Source organism: Thermobia domestica, chromosome 9 (genome assembly GCF_964235325.1).
Source record: "Thermobia domestica chromosome 9, izTheDome1.hap1.1, whole genome shotgun sequence".
Classification (NCBI taxonomy): Eukaryota; Metazoa; Arthropoda; class Insecta; order Zygentoma; family Lepismatidae; genus Thermobia; species Thermobia domestica.
This window is the reverse complement of record NC_137462.1, coordinates 96076366-96092595: the sequence shown is the minus strand read 5'-3', so window position 1 is coordinate 96092595 and position 16230 is coordinate 96076366. Positions and strand designations below refer to the sequence as shown.

The window sequence follows — 16230 nt, the reverse complement described above, 5'->3', positions numbered from 1 at the left end:
CCATAACACATCGTATGGCATGTGGTCTCTTCAACAAAACATGCTATACATCTTTTGATAAACCTCCAGGCAGGGACGTACGCAGAGGGGGACCTGGGGGTCCGGACCCCTCCCGAAATTTCGACTTTTTTAAAATTTAGCCTAATTTTAGGGGCAAATTTAGGAATTCTAGAATAAAATACCTTCATATTTTGTTTAGACCCCCCCGAAATAAATTCCTGGGTACGCTACTGCCTCCAGGTAGCTATGAAAAGGTTCTGTTTGAAGGACACACATTATTATTATTATTATTATTATTATTATTATTATTATTATTATTATTATTATTATTATTATTATTATTATTATCTTGAAGTAAGATTTTGTCATTTTACTAGGAAAAATGCGCATTATTTAGTGTACAAAGAAACTAACGGGTGTCCCAAAATTCATGTAAGAAGTAATTTTGATAGAAAACAGAGGCTTATAATTACAAATAGTAATTGTTTTTATTGATGTATAAAGTATATAGTATAGTGTTATGGTTAATTGATTAAATCGTTGAAATATTTTTTTAAAAAAACTTTATATATGAATGTACAATCATAAACATTTTGTTAGTGTTGTACAAGAAGAGAAATGACTAAAACGTCAAAAAAAAAAAAAACAACTTTCAAAGAAACCCAATATAAAAATAAGCCACAAGAACTTATTAGGGGTATGTCAAGTTGTTCGTCACATTCTTTATTCTCTTAAACGAGTATATAAAATTAAAAAATTAAAAAAATATTATTATTGTATTGTTATATTTTATTTGTCAACGATAACAGTCTTCAAGGTAAGCTACATCGAGTTGAGAGAGAGATATCCAAATGTAAAATGTAAGTTTTAACCTTTTAAATATTTAGTCTTAAGAAAAGTAATGTTTTTAATGGTAGTTTCCTGCTATACCTCTTTAATAACAGCTTTTAAAGCTTAATTATTGTTGATTGTTAAATTTATTTGTTGCTTATTGCAAACTATATTTGAGCTCATCAAATTAAAAAAAAATTAGGTAGGAGGGAAGATAAACGGGTCCTCGGATTTTCGGTTCAAAATTGATCACAACGTCTTCCTTAGGTCCCAAATAGCGTGTCCTGAAAATTTCAGACCGCGGAAACTTCAAAAAGGTGCCCAAAATTACGACAGAATTTACCATATATGGGCAGGGAAGATAAACGGGCCCTCGGACTTTCGGTTCAAAATTGATCACAACGTCTTCCTTAGGTCCCAAATAGTTTCCTGAAAATTTCAGACCGCGGAAACTTCAAAAAGGTGCCCAAAATTAGGACAGAATTTACCATATATGTGCAAGGAAGATAAACGGGCCCTCGGATTTTCGGTTCAAAATTGATCACGTCTTCCTTAGGTCCCAAATAGTGTTTCATGAAAATTTCAGACCGCGGAAACTTCAAAAAGGTGCCCAAAATTACGACAGAATTTACCATATATGGGCAAGGAAGATAAACGGGCCCTCGGATTTTCGGTTCAAAATTGATCACGTCTTCCTTAGGTCCCAAATAGTGTTTCCTGAAAATTTTAGACCGCGGAAACTTCAAAAAGGTGCCCAAAATTACGACAGAATTTACCATATATGGGCAAGGAAGATAAAGGCCCTCGGATTTTCGGTTCAAAATTGATCACGTCTTCCTTAGGTCCCAAATAGTGTTTCCTGAAAATTTCAGACCGCGAAAACTTCAAAAAGGTGCCCAAAATTACGACAGAATTTACCATATATGGGCAAGGAAGATAAACGGGCCCTCAGATTTTCGGTTCAAAATTGATCACGTCTTCCTTAGGTCCCAAATAGCGTGTCCTGAAAATTTCAGACCGTGGAAACTTCAAAAAGATGCCCAAAATTACGACAGAATTTACCATATATGGGCAAGGAAGATAAACGGGCCATCGGATTTTCGGTTCAAAATTGAACACGTCTTCCTTAGGTCCCAAATAGTGTTTCCTGAAAATTTCAGACCGCGGAAACTTCAAAAAGGTGCCCAAAATTACGACAGAATTTACCATATATGGGCAAGGAAGATAAACGGGCCCTCGGATTTTCAGTTCAAAATTGATCACGTCTTCCTTAGGTCCCAAATAGTGTTTCCTGAAAATTTCAGACCGCGGAAACTTCAAAAAGGTGCCCAAAATTACGACAGAATTTACCATATATGGGCAAGGAAGATAAACGGGCCCTCGGATTTTCGGTTCAAAATTGATCACGTCTTCCTTAGGTCCCAAATAGTGTTTCCTGAAAATTTCAGACCGCGGAAACTTCAAAATGGTGCCCAAAATTACGACAGAATTTACCATACATGGGCAAGGAAGATAAACGGGTCCTCAGATTTTAGGGTCAAAATTCATCACAACGTCTTCCTTAGATCCCAAGGAGTATTTCCTAAAAGTATAAGACCGCGGAAACTTCAAAAAGGTGAACAAAGTTACGACAGAATTTACCAGATATGGGCAAAGAAGATAAACGGGCCCTCAGATTTTAGGTTCAAAATTGATCACGACGTCATTCTTAGGTCCTAAATATTATCTCCAGAAAATTTCAGACCGCGGAAACTTCAAAAGGGTGCTCAAAATTACGACAGAATTTACCATATATGGGTTGGGTAGATAAACGGACCCTCGGATTTTTAGTTCCAAACTGATCACAATGTTCTTCTTAGGTCTCAAATGGGGTTTCCGCGTTCTGAAATTTTCTACAAACACTATTTGTCATTTCAACAACATATTGAGATCAAATGTGAACCCAAAAGCTGCGAGCCCTTTTATCTAACCTGTCTATACGAGGTTATAGAAGGTACATTGTATAGTAATTTTGGGTACCTCTTGAAATTACCGCTGTCTGAAATTTTCAGGAAACACTATTTGGGACGTAAGGAAGACGTTGTGATTAATTTTTATCCCAAACACCGAGGGCTTGTTTATCTACCCTGCCCATATATCGTAAACTCTATCGTAATTTTGGTCATTTTTTGAAGTTTCCGCGGTCTAAAATTTTCAGGAAATACTATTTGGGACCTAAGGAAGACGTTGTGGTCAATTTTGAACCGAAAATCTGAGGGCCCGTTTATCTTCCCTCCTACCAAAAATTATATTCAATTATTAAATGCAACAAGTCTGCATTTATATAATAATGTTATAAGTAATCTCTTGTAATAAATCTATATATTAAAATTCTTTCCTTTCACATATACTACCTATAAATAGTAATAAACTGTTATCAAGAGTAAAAATACTATGGAATAGCATATCGGGTAAATGACCTACACGGCTTTGCTGGCACATTACGATCTTTTTTTTTTTAAAAAAAATCCATGACTGTTTTCTATAAATGTGGTTGAATTTCCTCCTTTAATGCGTGGGTGGTCTGGATTTGTTGGCATAAAGCTTAGATTTTTTAAAAAATCCAGTGGTGTTAAATCACATGATCTACGCGAACAATTCTGGAAACAATTGGAAGAGGAAATGATCCACGCAGTAATTGGATTGCTTTTCAAGCTGTATGGCATGAGGAATGGTCTTATTGAAACCACATGTTGTCCTCAATCATATCTTCGGAATTTAGGCACAAAAGACTGGTTTGTCGTGTCGTGATGCAAACCTTTCTTGATTTAGGGTTTAGATTTCTGGGCTTTCGGCATCTGTGGCCATTTAGCCTGTCACGTATGAGGGATGACGTTCCTCGGCGAGCACACTATCCGGGAAAGGGAAGGAAGGAAGTGGCCACCCCGGCACCACCCCGGCATTTACCTGGTTTGAATGAGGAAAACCCAGCAAAACCTCATTTAGGATTGCTGTCCTGAAAAAGTTTTTTACACTTTTTCGACCGAGTACCCCTACCGGGAATCGAACCCGAGACCGGTCTCACCGAAGGCGAGAGCGTTAGCGTGAGCGCCACAAGAAAGCTTTCTTGCTAATGCGCTGTAGAGAACTTCTTGAAATATCCAATTCTTTACCATGGTGCCGAAATGATGTTCCTGATCTCTCAGCAACACTCTTACGAACTGCCTCGATGCGTTCAACAACTTCTGTTAAATAGCTGGGTGTCCTAAAATGATATCATCTAGGGTGATTGAACTCTGATGAAATTCCGTGTTCGCCGCTGGATGGACATTAATTTTCTTCGTATGTATGTAGATGCGATGGGACATGACAATCTCCTAAAATCTGAATTTTTATTTTTTCGCAATCCCATGATTGACTTCACTCGTATTGTGATTCAAAAGTAGAGAAAACTATTTCATTTTCTTACTATCTATGTGCTACAGATACTAAGCATTATCATTCTACAGTGCGTCCCATTAGCTTTCCAACCCGAAAAAAAAACGTTATAATTTCCGAACAAATATACATGGGAAAATGAAATTCACCAGACACGTACTTTGTTTCATGCTGAATACATGACCGTCACAGCAGGTGCTGAAACTGTCCTCTCTGGACGTCAAGACATGTTTGTACACTTTCCATATTGTGAAAAGTCCGATGTAGACTCTCCGGTGTGATCTCATGAATCGCATTCTCAATGTTGTTTCGTAACTCTTGCAGTGATCGTGGGTTGTTTCTGTAGACACAACCTTTAAGAAAACCCCATAAGAAGAAATCAGGTGGTTTCAAGTCCGGAGATCTTGGCGGCCACAATCCTTTGGAAATTATCCTGTCATCAAAAAAGGACTCAATTTCTGCCATGGTCACGTTGGAAGTATGGCTTGTTGCTCCGTCTTGTTGGAAATAACCGCGACGCAGTTCTTGATCGTCCAGCTGATTCACAAATTCACTGAAGTTGTGTAAGTAAACTTGTGTGTTTACTGTATCTCCAAAGAAGATGGGTCCAATGATACGCTGTCGGAAAATTGCACACCAAACTCCCACCTTCAAGGGATGAAGTGGAACCTCATGGTACACATGCGGATTTTCGGCGGCCCACACCCGAGTATTCTGCGAGTTCACATAACCGGAGAGATGGAATCAAGCTTCATCTGTGAGCCAAGTATAGTCTAGGATTCCTCGATTGTCATGCAACAAAGCTTGCAACCAACGACAATACATCACACGCTTTTCCCAATCTGTAGTCTTCAACTCCTGGACGACTGTAACGCGATATGGAAACAGCTTGGCTCTTTTGGCGGCACTTTGCACAGTTGACTTTGACATCCCCACCTCTTGTGATAATCGACGCAGGCTCTTCTTAGGGGACTGCAAAAGACGTTACCGCACATACTGTACTGTCTCCTCGGACATCCATGGACGCGCGCCTCCATGTCCCGTAAGCAATGCTCTTGTTGTTTCGAACTTGTTCACCAAATGATGTATTGATGATTTCGATGGTCCTTTACGGCATCCAAATTTACGGCAAAATTCACGTTGAACGGTCTGATACGATCCCGATATCCAATATTTTTTAACAATGAACACGCGTTCCTGTACGGTGTACAGAACCATCCTCGCGATGCAGCGACTCGAGTCACACTAACGCACGCGCACGACGCCAAGCAGAACTTCCCCTGGCGCCACCTATCGTCTTTCTTTTGACGTGTGCGCTTCCGCTCAACCCTTTCTCGTGTTTAGCATGAAACAAGGTAGGTGTATTGTGAATTTCATTTTCTTATGTACATTTGTTCGGAAATTATAACGTTTTTTTCGGGTTCGAAAGCTAGTGGGACGCACTGTATATGCTACAGAATTGGACATTTGAACCCATGAAAAAAACTTTTGTAAGTTCAAGAACGTGGTTACGTATGTACTGTATCTACGTATTACTAAAAATCACTATAATATTTTTGTTGTAACATTCTGATTGATAACATGTTTTGGGTATGAAAGCAAGTTCAGCGAATATTCTCTAGTTTAAATAGGACACAATCTTATTTCAAATCTTTGTAAAAACATTTCTTGCTTCTTTAAGACGACACTCCACAGCAAATTCATATCTACATACAGGGACCCACGCAGGAATTTCATACTTGAGGGGTCCGAAGCTTTTTTGGAAGTCCAAATTCAAAATAAGGACACATTATATTATATTTTATAAAATCATCTCCAAAAAATTATTTATAGACAAGTTGGGATATCAGGGGCAGGGCAAACCCCACAGGACCCACCGCTGCGTACGTCTCTGTCTGCGAATAACCAAATATGGAAAATAAGAAAAAATAATTTAACATAAATCTAATCAAAGAATAACAAACTTACATGTCTGAACAACGCGAAACTGAAATCTCCATTGCCTTCTGCTCTTATAAAAGGGGGAAGAAATGGCTTCAAACGCTCACAACTTATGTTCGCTAATAATCCTTGACAATTTACCTTAACACCACCGAATAATATGTTATGAACAGTGTCTGTAAGGAATACATCACGTGCTGAACTAAACATACTTTCCAATGCTACCTTTATAACAAATTCAGGATACCCAGCAGCATATAAAAGTCTTGTTATTCCCTGAAAAATAAATAAAAAATAAAACTCAAATCATTGCAATATTCACATGAATAACATTCAGTAAGAGTTGTAGGCCCCAACGTTGGAGTGACTGAGTCAGCAAACATTTTTCGATAGTAGGAATCAATTACCTAGGGTCACCCCTCTAAATTTGACAGGTTACTTGACACATCTCCTAAATTTTGAGAGGGATACTTACGACACCACCATTAAATTTTAAAAATTGTTAAAAATAAATATTTAGTATGGAAGTATAGGATCAGGGTACGCACCTCTGTAAGATTGGGTGGTCCATCTTGTTTTCTTTTACAGGTAAAACATTGTTAAAAATGGAAATTTCGGGAGTTTTCGGCCTATTGTCTCCTCTTTGATCAGGCCTTATTACCTTATTTGGTTATAAGTATCTGTACAGAGGTTCATTTCTATAAATAGGGCATGTGTAGGTTTATGCTTTGCTATAAAATTTTGGGAAGTGATACACAGGACCATCCCATAAATTCGGGAATTGTCAAAAATCAATAATTAGTAAAAGATCTCTTGGGCCCTAATATACATAACATTGTTAATTTGGAATGTCTATCTCGTTCCATTTCATGGGTATAAAATAGGCAAAAAATTAAAATTTGGAGATTTTTGATCTCATTTATCCCCTTTACATTATGATTATGTGGATGAATACAGGGATCCCTTTCCTTTCATAAGACATGATTACATTGATGCTCCCCTTTTAAATTAGTAGAATTGTATCTACGACCACCCCTTAAATTTGGCAATTGTTAAAAAATAAAATTTAGTAAATGTTCTCCACGACTCAAATATATACTACTGTAAGCTTGGGTGATGTCTCTTGTTCCCTTCCATGAGTATGAAATTGCCAGAAATTCGAACATTGGCGATTTTGGACCTATAGTATCCTCTTTGATAAGGCATTGTTATCTTATATAAGTCAATATAGAAGTCGATATTCTTTTATAAGACATGGATACATCGATGTACTTCTCTAATGTTTCTCTAAGAGGGGTAAATAAAACCACTCCTTCAATTTGGGAAATGTTCAAATATGAAATGTGCTAAATGTTCTCTAGGATTCAAATATGAACCGCTACAAATTTGGATGGACCTGCTTATTACTTTTTGTGGGTAAAGAATTGCCAAATATTGTCACGTGTTCGGTTATTGACCTAATACATGTTATTTAATGAGCGACTAACACATTATATGATAAGAGGTTTTAAAAGGTGTCTATTCTCTTTCATAGGATGTAAATTATGTACTTTGATGCTCCGTTCTTAAAATTTAGAAGTGTACTTACGATCACTCCTTAAATTTATAATTGTCAAAATATAACATTTGCTAAAGGTTCTCTAGGACTAAAATATATAACTACGTATTACCTGACCAGGATATTAGTGCGGTTTTTCGTGGAGGGCGCTAGTGTAGTGTTTACATCAGTTTCTAGGTAAGCGCGGTGGGACAGGGGAACGGAGAGCGTCATTCTGCAGTGTATCCAACGATTTTCAAAAGTTGCAGTTTACATGTTATAAGTAGCCTAATCTGTTTCGCTTAATAAAGAACTCCATAAATTACATAGTTGTTATTGAATGCAGTAATGGTTATTCCTGCAATAATGCAGATGTATTGTGGATAATAGCATATGCATGGAAATTAACAATTTAAGAACAAGATAGCATACAAGTGAGTTTCTACCGTGTATTAAGCAGATTATATAAAAAAATGATTACGTTTTATTTGATTTCATTAGAAAACAGTAGAAACCTGTAAAACTCAGTAATAAGATGTAATGACTAAAATATTAATTATGGGTTGGTAGCTTAGATACTTGCGCAATATCTTGTAACTGTAAGTTTAATTCAAGTTCAGGCTCGCGATGCTTGTATTTGTTTTAATGTAGGTCTATCGATTGACAACTAAATTATTTTCTTGAGTTGTAGTAGCCAAGAAAGAATTCCGATACGTTTCCACTCGAGAACTGTGGAAGTTCTCTCCGTTGGTCTATTGGCTAGCGCATGTGTCTTTGTTGTACGTGGTTCTGTGAGAGCCCAACAATTAATTTTACAATGTTTCACTTTCATTAATCATCTGTCTCCTCTAGCATAAAGAGCATAATCATGGGACGTTAAACTAAATAAATTTCATTTCATTGTTTCGATTAATGTGAACCCTTTGGGGGAAAAGGAAGTGAAGAAGAAATTTTCCTTAATTTTTTAAAGGGCTACGGGATTGGATAGCTTGTCTTTCGGGATTGCCTTGTAAAACCTGATTACAATGTATCTTTCTTTTAGGATTATAATCGTAATCCAGCCTTTTGGTAAATGTGAAATAAAAGTATCGATAAAACATCAGCGTATGGGTAATGTAAGCATAAATATCATTGGTTCAATACACAATAAATTCACAACTTTTATTTATGAGTATAGAAATTCCCTTTGAACTCCCTCTGAATTTCTTTCAGACCCTAGGTCTCTTGTGACAAAGAATTAATTCTATTATCTGTTTTCATACGCAATATAATTTTGAAACTTGGGAGCCTAGTGTTGTCTTTGTGTCTGTAATACGTAATCATTTGTCGATTGACTTCAGAAGACTGAGTTTAGCCCGTGAGCATAAGTTGCATATAGTTCAAACATATCAGATGTACGGTCTTGTTTAACAAATCCTGTGTGCACATATGAAATTCAAAGACAAAGGTAATCAATCGTCTTTAAACAGCTGTATTTTTATTTCAAGTGTAAGTACTAAAATGTGCTACGTAGATTTCCGGCCAATTGTTTCATCGCCGGTATCTTTGAGCAATGAGATAGCAGTGGAAGACAAACTTCGTTCTTCTAACTTGATATTTTGAAAAACTTACGCAAGTGGTTTTGTTACTTAAATACATATCTATTCACTCTAATCAATTTCAAAAGTATCATTAACTCTATAATAACATAATGAATGTAAGAGTTACCCTGAAAATGTATTTTGTATTTCTTTTTTAATATGAAATTCATTTTTTCTGAATTTCACGAGCTATAAGAAATCAATTGTCAGGCTCCCCACTTTAAATTTTAATCGCTCCCCTACCGCCTCAATGTAACATTGGGTTTATTTCTTTTAAATATTTTTTTTCAAAATATGGTAGTAATACTGAATTTTTAAATTACCAAACCATGCTAAATAATGACAGGTTAGATATCAGAGAAAGTTATCTTTATCTACTTTCTTAATTAGGGGCGGATCCAAATCTCCTTCGGAGGCGGTTAGATTATCAGTTTCTCTCTCACCAGTCTTTTGCAGCACATCCGAAAATAATCTCAATGCAAATTTGTTACTGAAGGTACTGTCAATCGATCGATCACATGGTCCAAATTGGTAGCAATTTCGAAGACGCCTTATCTCAAAACTACACAATAGAACTTGCTTTAAACAATGAAAGCGCAGTTGCCAAAGTATAACTTTGATTCACAAAGATGAACTTCGAGGTTTCGTTAACAGATGAATTAGGAATTCCTTACACTCTAATGCTACGAAGTTCTCAGTGTTCCTTTGTACAACACTGAGGTTAGTTTATTCGCAAGTTATTGTAATATTAATATGGAGGGTGTATGTACTTTTTTTTTCCAGCCCCTTAAAATGTTCTGAAAATAACTTCCATAACTTTTGGAATTGTGTTTGTCTTAACTTGAACATATGAGTGAAGTGGTTTATTAGGAACAGGGCAAAAACAACTGTGATAGATTAATTACAAGTGATCCGGTTAGAAACACTGTTGTTTGTATTTTAGTTCCAAAATCGGCCTCCCGCACTCGTTCGCTGGTGGACTAATAAATTGGGTGATACTGCTTTCCCCTTCTACGGGCAAACAATTACCGAAAGTTCAAAATTTGGAGGTTATTGACCTACGGCATTATTACAACATATGGTTATATGGTTATGTACAGGGTTAATTTTATCTCTTTTTTAAAATTTTTTTTATAGGATTTAGGTATATTGATACACTCCTATTAAATTTTAGAAAGAATACATTGGCACACTTCTTAATTTTTGGACTTGTGATAAATCAATGTCTGTATTGTCACAAATAAACTGCCTATAAATGCATTTGTGTATTTAAGAACGGTGTCGACAAGCATCACGTAGTCTACATAAATGTAGTACGACATGCATTACACATTTTTCGAAATGGTACTTTTTCAGAATTACACTTGTTTTGCAGCATATCTCAACAGAATGTCTCACATATTTTTAAATGCATTTGTAAATTTGGCCCATTCAGTTTGTAAGAAGTACACAATATTGCAAATACATGCAATATATTTTTCTTACATAAAAGATCATATTCTCACCAAGGATTGAACGTAGCACTACTTTATGGTTTGTGCCTAATGATTTACAAATTGAATTGCTGATTTGAGAAACATCATAAGTCAATAATATCAATAATGCCGTTAGCCAATGATTTGTGGCGTTTCTCAATTCAGGGACACTTGTTGCAGCTCGATATTGCATGAACTATTAGCGTGACTTTTCTGACATATCACAACCCACAGATGTAGCTACCCTACAAGAGTCAAAGCTGCATGTAACTCTTTTCGGCATATGGCTGACTTATGCCGTTTCTCAAATCAGCAATTCAATTGTCACATGCAGTTCACCATTAAAATAATCACTACTATGATAGATTAAAGTAAGTATTGTTTCCACCCTTCAAAGTCCAATTGCACACCAAACAGTTCCGTTTGGCTAAATCTTATGACAGGTTGAAACGAAATAGCACTGATACCAATAATCCCATTAAACATTTTAAATGTATTTACTGGATAATAATTGGCAAATAGAATTTTTTTTAACGTTAGCAGTACATATCTTTCCAACCAGAATGAACTTGCTGGAGCGATTTCCTCACGAATCAACTGATTGTTGTTTAAATGTTGATGATGTAATGATGGCACGTCATTAAAATGGAATGTTACTGACTTTGTAAGATTGAAAGAACAGAAAAACTAATCCATTAAACGTTAATATCGGATTGAATACTAAATCGGAATTGATGACACCTTAAAACTAATACTTTGTAAAATAAGTGTACATATTTGGTGTTTAAGAAGCTTTATAATTCTTCTTGTTTTGTAGCCTCCATGGGTAAATATCTTGCAGGCAAAATAATAATTTTAAACATTTTCAAAACTCAATAATATACCTAAGCTCAATCCAAACTTTGTAGGAATAATTTTGCTAGATAAGATTTTGTAGATAAAATTCTATTACAAATTGGTAATATTGGTAAATGATCTTAACACTCCACGACTGTTAAGAAACTAAACAAGTGGTCATGCTAACGTTGTGATGAATAATATTTTGAACGAATCTTCAAAAATATACACGTCATAAACGAGTGTGGTACAATTATGTTAACATTACATACCTTTTCGCATCATATGGCAAATATTACTAAGGATACATATAGAAATATTGTGTTTCTTATCAGAACAACCAAACAATTTATGAATGTTAACTCTTTGAAAACGCTTTACTTTTCTTACGTAAGATCCAAACTTGAATATGCCTCATTTCTTTGGAATACTTCCGTGAAAACACGCAGTCAAAAAATTAAGCAGATACAAAGTAAATTCATACGTTTTCTCAAGTACAAAAGGACGGGATTTTATCCAGAATATAAATCATGTGATAATTTACTTGATAACTTTACACTTCAGACACTTGAACAAAGACGGGCGTTGAACGACCTTATTTTCTTACACAGACTTCTGCACAACAAAATAGACTGTACAGACATAATTTCAAAGATAATTATGCTTGTTCCAACCCTCAAAACACGCAAGGAAAATAGTGGCCTGTTTTACTGCAGGAAGGCACTTATAAATGCACTGCATATGTCACCTACATGGAGAATTTGTGCTACATACAATAAAATAAGGAATGATTATAAAGATGTAGATATATTTAATAGTTCTGAAAAGTTGTACAGAAGAGAAATACTGCGAATTTTATTTTTAAAAAATCAAGGAAACTGTATTATTTCAATTGAAGTTTTAATATCAATATAATTTAAAATTAAGACACTGTAGTTGGGCAGTAATGCCTGTTCTGTCGATAAATAAATAAATAAACTTTTTAGGGTTTGGAGTTTAGATTTGTGATCTTTCGGCATCTAAGGTCATTTAGCCCGTCACGATTTGAGGGATGACGTCCCTCGGCGAGCACACAATCCGGGGAAAGGGAAGGAAGGAAGCGGCCTGAGACCTATAAGTTAGGTACCACCCCGGCATTTGCCTGGTGTGAATGAGGAAAACCCAGGAAAACCTCATTCAGGGTGCCTGGCCTGAAAAAGCGTGTTACACTTTCTCGACCGAGTGACCCCACCGGGAATCGAAGCCGGAACCGCTCGCACCAATGGATAAATAAACTTGTTCTGCCATGTACGATTGCACCATGATGATGCAATTCTTATGAACAATATTGCCATATTTCTTTATTCAACATTAATCTGATTGTTTCCTTATACTTGTAATTTTTTCAGTGTTCTACAAATTTTCAGGAAGTGACGTTCAAACTAAAATTTTAAAAACAAACTTGTGCAAACAACTAAAACATTTGTATACACCCATATAGTCATATAATGTAATAAGGCCTCATAAAAGAGGATAAACAGGCAGAAAACCTCGGAAATTCTCACTTTTAGCAACTTTTTACCCATGAAACGAAACAAGATAGACCACCCAAACTTACAGAGATACATACCCTGGTTCTATATTACCATAACAAATTTTTAGTTTTGGCAATTTCCAAAATTTAAAGGGGTTGGTCCTAGATATCTAGCCCGAAATTTAGGGGTGGGCCAAGGTATCACTGCCAAAATTTAGAGGGGTAATTCTAGGTCCTTGACCCCGAACATGACTCCTGAGTTATTGACCACTTCAAGGTCATGGTACTTCCAAATTTCTGTTGAAAAGGACGAAAGTCAATGGACAGCTCGTGTGAAAACGGCATTGAACCTCCACGTTCCACAAGCCTTAGATTTAGTTATAAGATTAAATCTTGAAGAAATATGTCTTTGATATTCTCGGCAGTAATGAGAAAGGGAAAAATGTAACTAATTTCAACTAAAAAAAAAAAAAAAAAAAAAAAAGATAACACAGCCTAAGATGTAATTTCAAAAATAAGAGGTAACAGAATTACAGAAGCAAATTCCATACTTTGTCACTCAGTCTCTCCTTGCCAAAGTACTTTCAACCACCATTTATGTACAAAAGTTCACGTTAATAATTTACCTTGTTTCACTGTTATATTAACTTTGTTCTACTCCCTTCTGTTTTTATTTATTTTATTCCCATCCTTATCTTAGTAAAGAGGACTTTGTTTATTTTAAGTTACCACAAACTTTATTTCAATTGGAATCACACACGCTCCATAATTCCAGACAGTTACCTATGAAAGTCCACATCTACTTTTGTTGGTCAAAATGGGACCTCGGTAACTCAGTGGTAGACCGTTTATCTATGGTACACTCATGTCCAAAATGATTGTCGCATATCTATAACTGTCTTCTTGTAAGAATATATTTTGATAATGATTTTGCAGGGTACTTTTAGCACTGATACTTTGTGTATAATCAGGAAACGTATATTTGTGGTAAATTTCATAGGAAAAGAATTATAAATACGAAAATTAGAATGAGTAAACCAAAATGTTCCTAAATGAACAAGAAAGTTTTATTTTCGGTTTATTGTTTTTATTTACTGCTCTTTTGACATGAAATTTGCCACACATATGTATTTACCTATTATACACATACTAACATTATAAGAAATACCGGGCGAATTCGTTATCAAATTATATTCCTACAACAACATATTTATAGACATGCGACAAAAATTTTGGACATGAGTGTACATGAGGTCCTTGGTTCTATCCCAGCTCGCGTGAAGTGAATTCTGTGATGGACAAACACCGTGTGCGTGGGTTTTCTCGGGGTTCCCCCATTTCCTTCATTCCATCATTTCCTTTATTTGTCATCATCACAGTCTCCTTTAGCCTAGCCGGCATAACCGTAGGACGTAAAACTTAAAACATTTCATTTCATTTTGCTTGTCAATGTATTAATTTACATAAAAATTGCAAGATACCAGATCATTATCACAGTAAAAACTTATTAGAACTCAGTATTATTTTGAGATGGGTTTATCGTTTTCTATGTCTCATTAATACTGTATTAAATATTAATGTGTTCATTGTCTGCCCTATCTTTGATTTTTAGAACATTCATTACCCATTATCTCATTGAAATTAAAATTTGGTGTGCATATATAATTTTAATGTTTAATAATCAAATTAATATTTAATAGCCTAAGAAGAAATCAACAGAATGAAAATTTTAAAATTTCACTTTATTTCAAAGAAAACCAAATTATCATTAACCATAAAAATCAATTGACTGAAAGGACAAAGATGACGTAGGTGGACAGTACCGTTACATATATATGTATTAAATTAAATGCATTATGTCTTAAGTTAAATACAGAACTTACCACCAATGCAGGATGAATAATAGTAACATAGTCATCCTCTTTCAAACTGCCTGAACGATCTGCATTAAATTCGTACGTACGATAAAATCTGTAAGATTCCGTGTTACCGTCTGCATTTGCTCCAAGATAAATCCATTCCTTACATTCACTAAAGAGAAAGAAACGAAGAAAATCAGTGTGCAAATGTTATGCCTTTAATGATGGTCTAATACAGCCACCAGCATTTACATTTATTTAAAAAAAATGTAAGGACAGATTGACTACTAACAATAGGTCTTTAGTCCGCTTAGCCTCCTACGTTCTCAATCAAGTCAAGAAAATCCTCCGAGTAAGAAGGTAGAAAGCAGCTGGAAAGAAATTTTCGTGTTGATGAGAACTGAAAATACATCTGTGAGTCAAATGATTCTTGTTCAAAACATTTTAGCCACCACCCACTTTCCTTTAAAAGGCGATATGTTGGCAACCATAAGTAGGGGATTCTGATACTTTGGCCGTAAAGAAAGATCTAAATTAACCAAAGAAAATCCACATTTCAATAGCTTAAGGTTGGTTTAAAGGGACAAGTTTTGCCGATAGATGGCACTACAGTCTTCGTATCTCTCCCATGTATTTTTTTTTTAACTTTCACGAAAATTCACAATTTCTCTTACAAATTTCAACCTACAGACATCAATTTTTTAGAAAAGAAACTTCATGATCTATCGAAGGCAATAATCAGGGCCGATTTTTCATTTAGAATTTTCTTCATTGTTCAAATGGCTTGATTGTTGAAATGGATATCCAAACCTTTAACAATGAAACTGTTTCAACAATGAATAAAATTCTAAATAAAAAAAAATCGACAAGGATTGTTCCCTTTAATAGGTTATGAAGTTCCTTCTCTAAAAATTTGAAGTCTCTATTTTGAAATATATAAAAGAATTTGTAAATTTTCGTGAAAGGTAAAAAATACATGGGAGAGATACGAAGACTGTAGTGACATCTATCGGCAAAACTAGTCCCTTTACACTAACCTTAATCTCGACTGTGGGCAAGAATAAAGAGCATTTCAAAGAGAAGTGAGTAGCCATCTTTTTTTTTTTTTTTTTTTTTGGAAAAAACACTAAAACTTGATAGACAACACATGTACAGTCAACGACAAAAGTTCTTTCCGTTCGGTAAAATTTATTTCGGGAATGATGGTGGTGTGGCTGGAACGTACAGAAGAAGATAGGAG

General features: G+C 35.4%; 1 protein-coding gene across 1 annotated transcript in view; it reads right to left on the bottom strand.

Moving 5' to 3' along the window:
* LOC145694048 (sensory neuron membrane protein 2-like) overlaps positions 1-16230 on the bottom strand; it is a 67738-nt gene that overhangs the window by 40347 nt on the left and 11161 nt on the right. The window contains exons 3-4 of the mRNA XM_081770186.1: positions 15015-15162; positions 6217-6465 (exon numbers count right to left, since the gene is read on the bottom strand). Coding sequence (XP_081626312.1) covers positions 6217-6465; positions 15015-15162 — 397 coding nt within the window. The remainder of the gene's footprint in view (positions 1-6216; positions 6466-15014; positions 15163-16230) is intronic.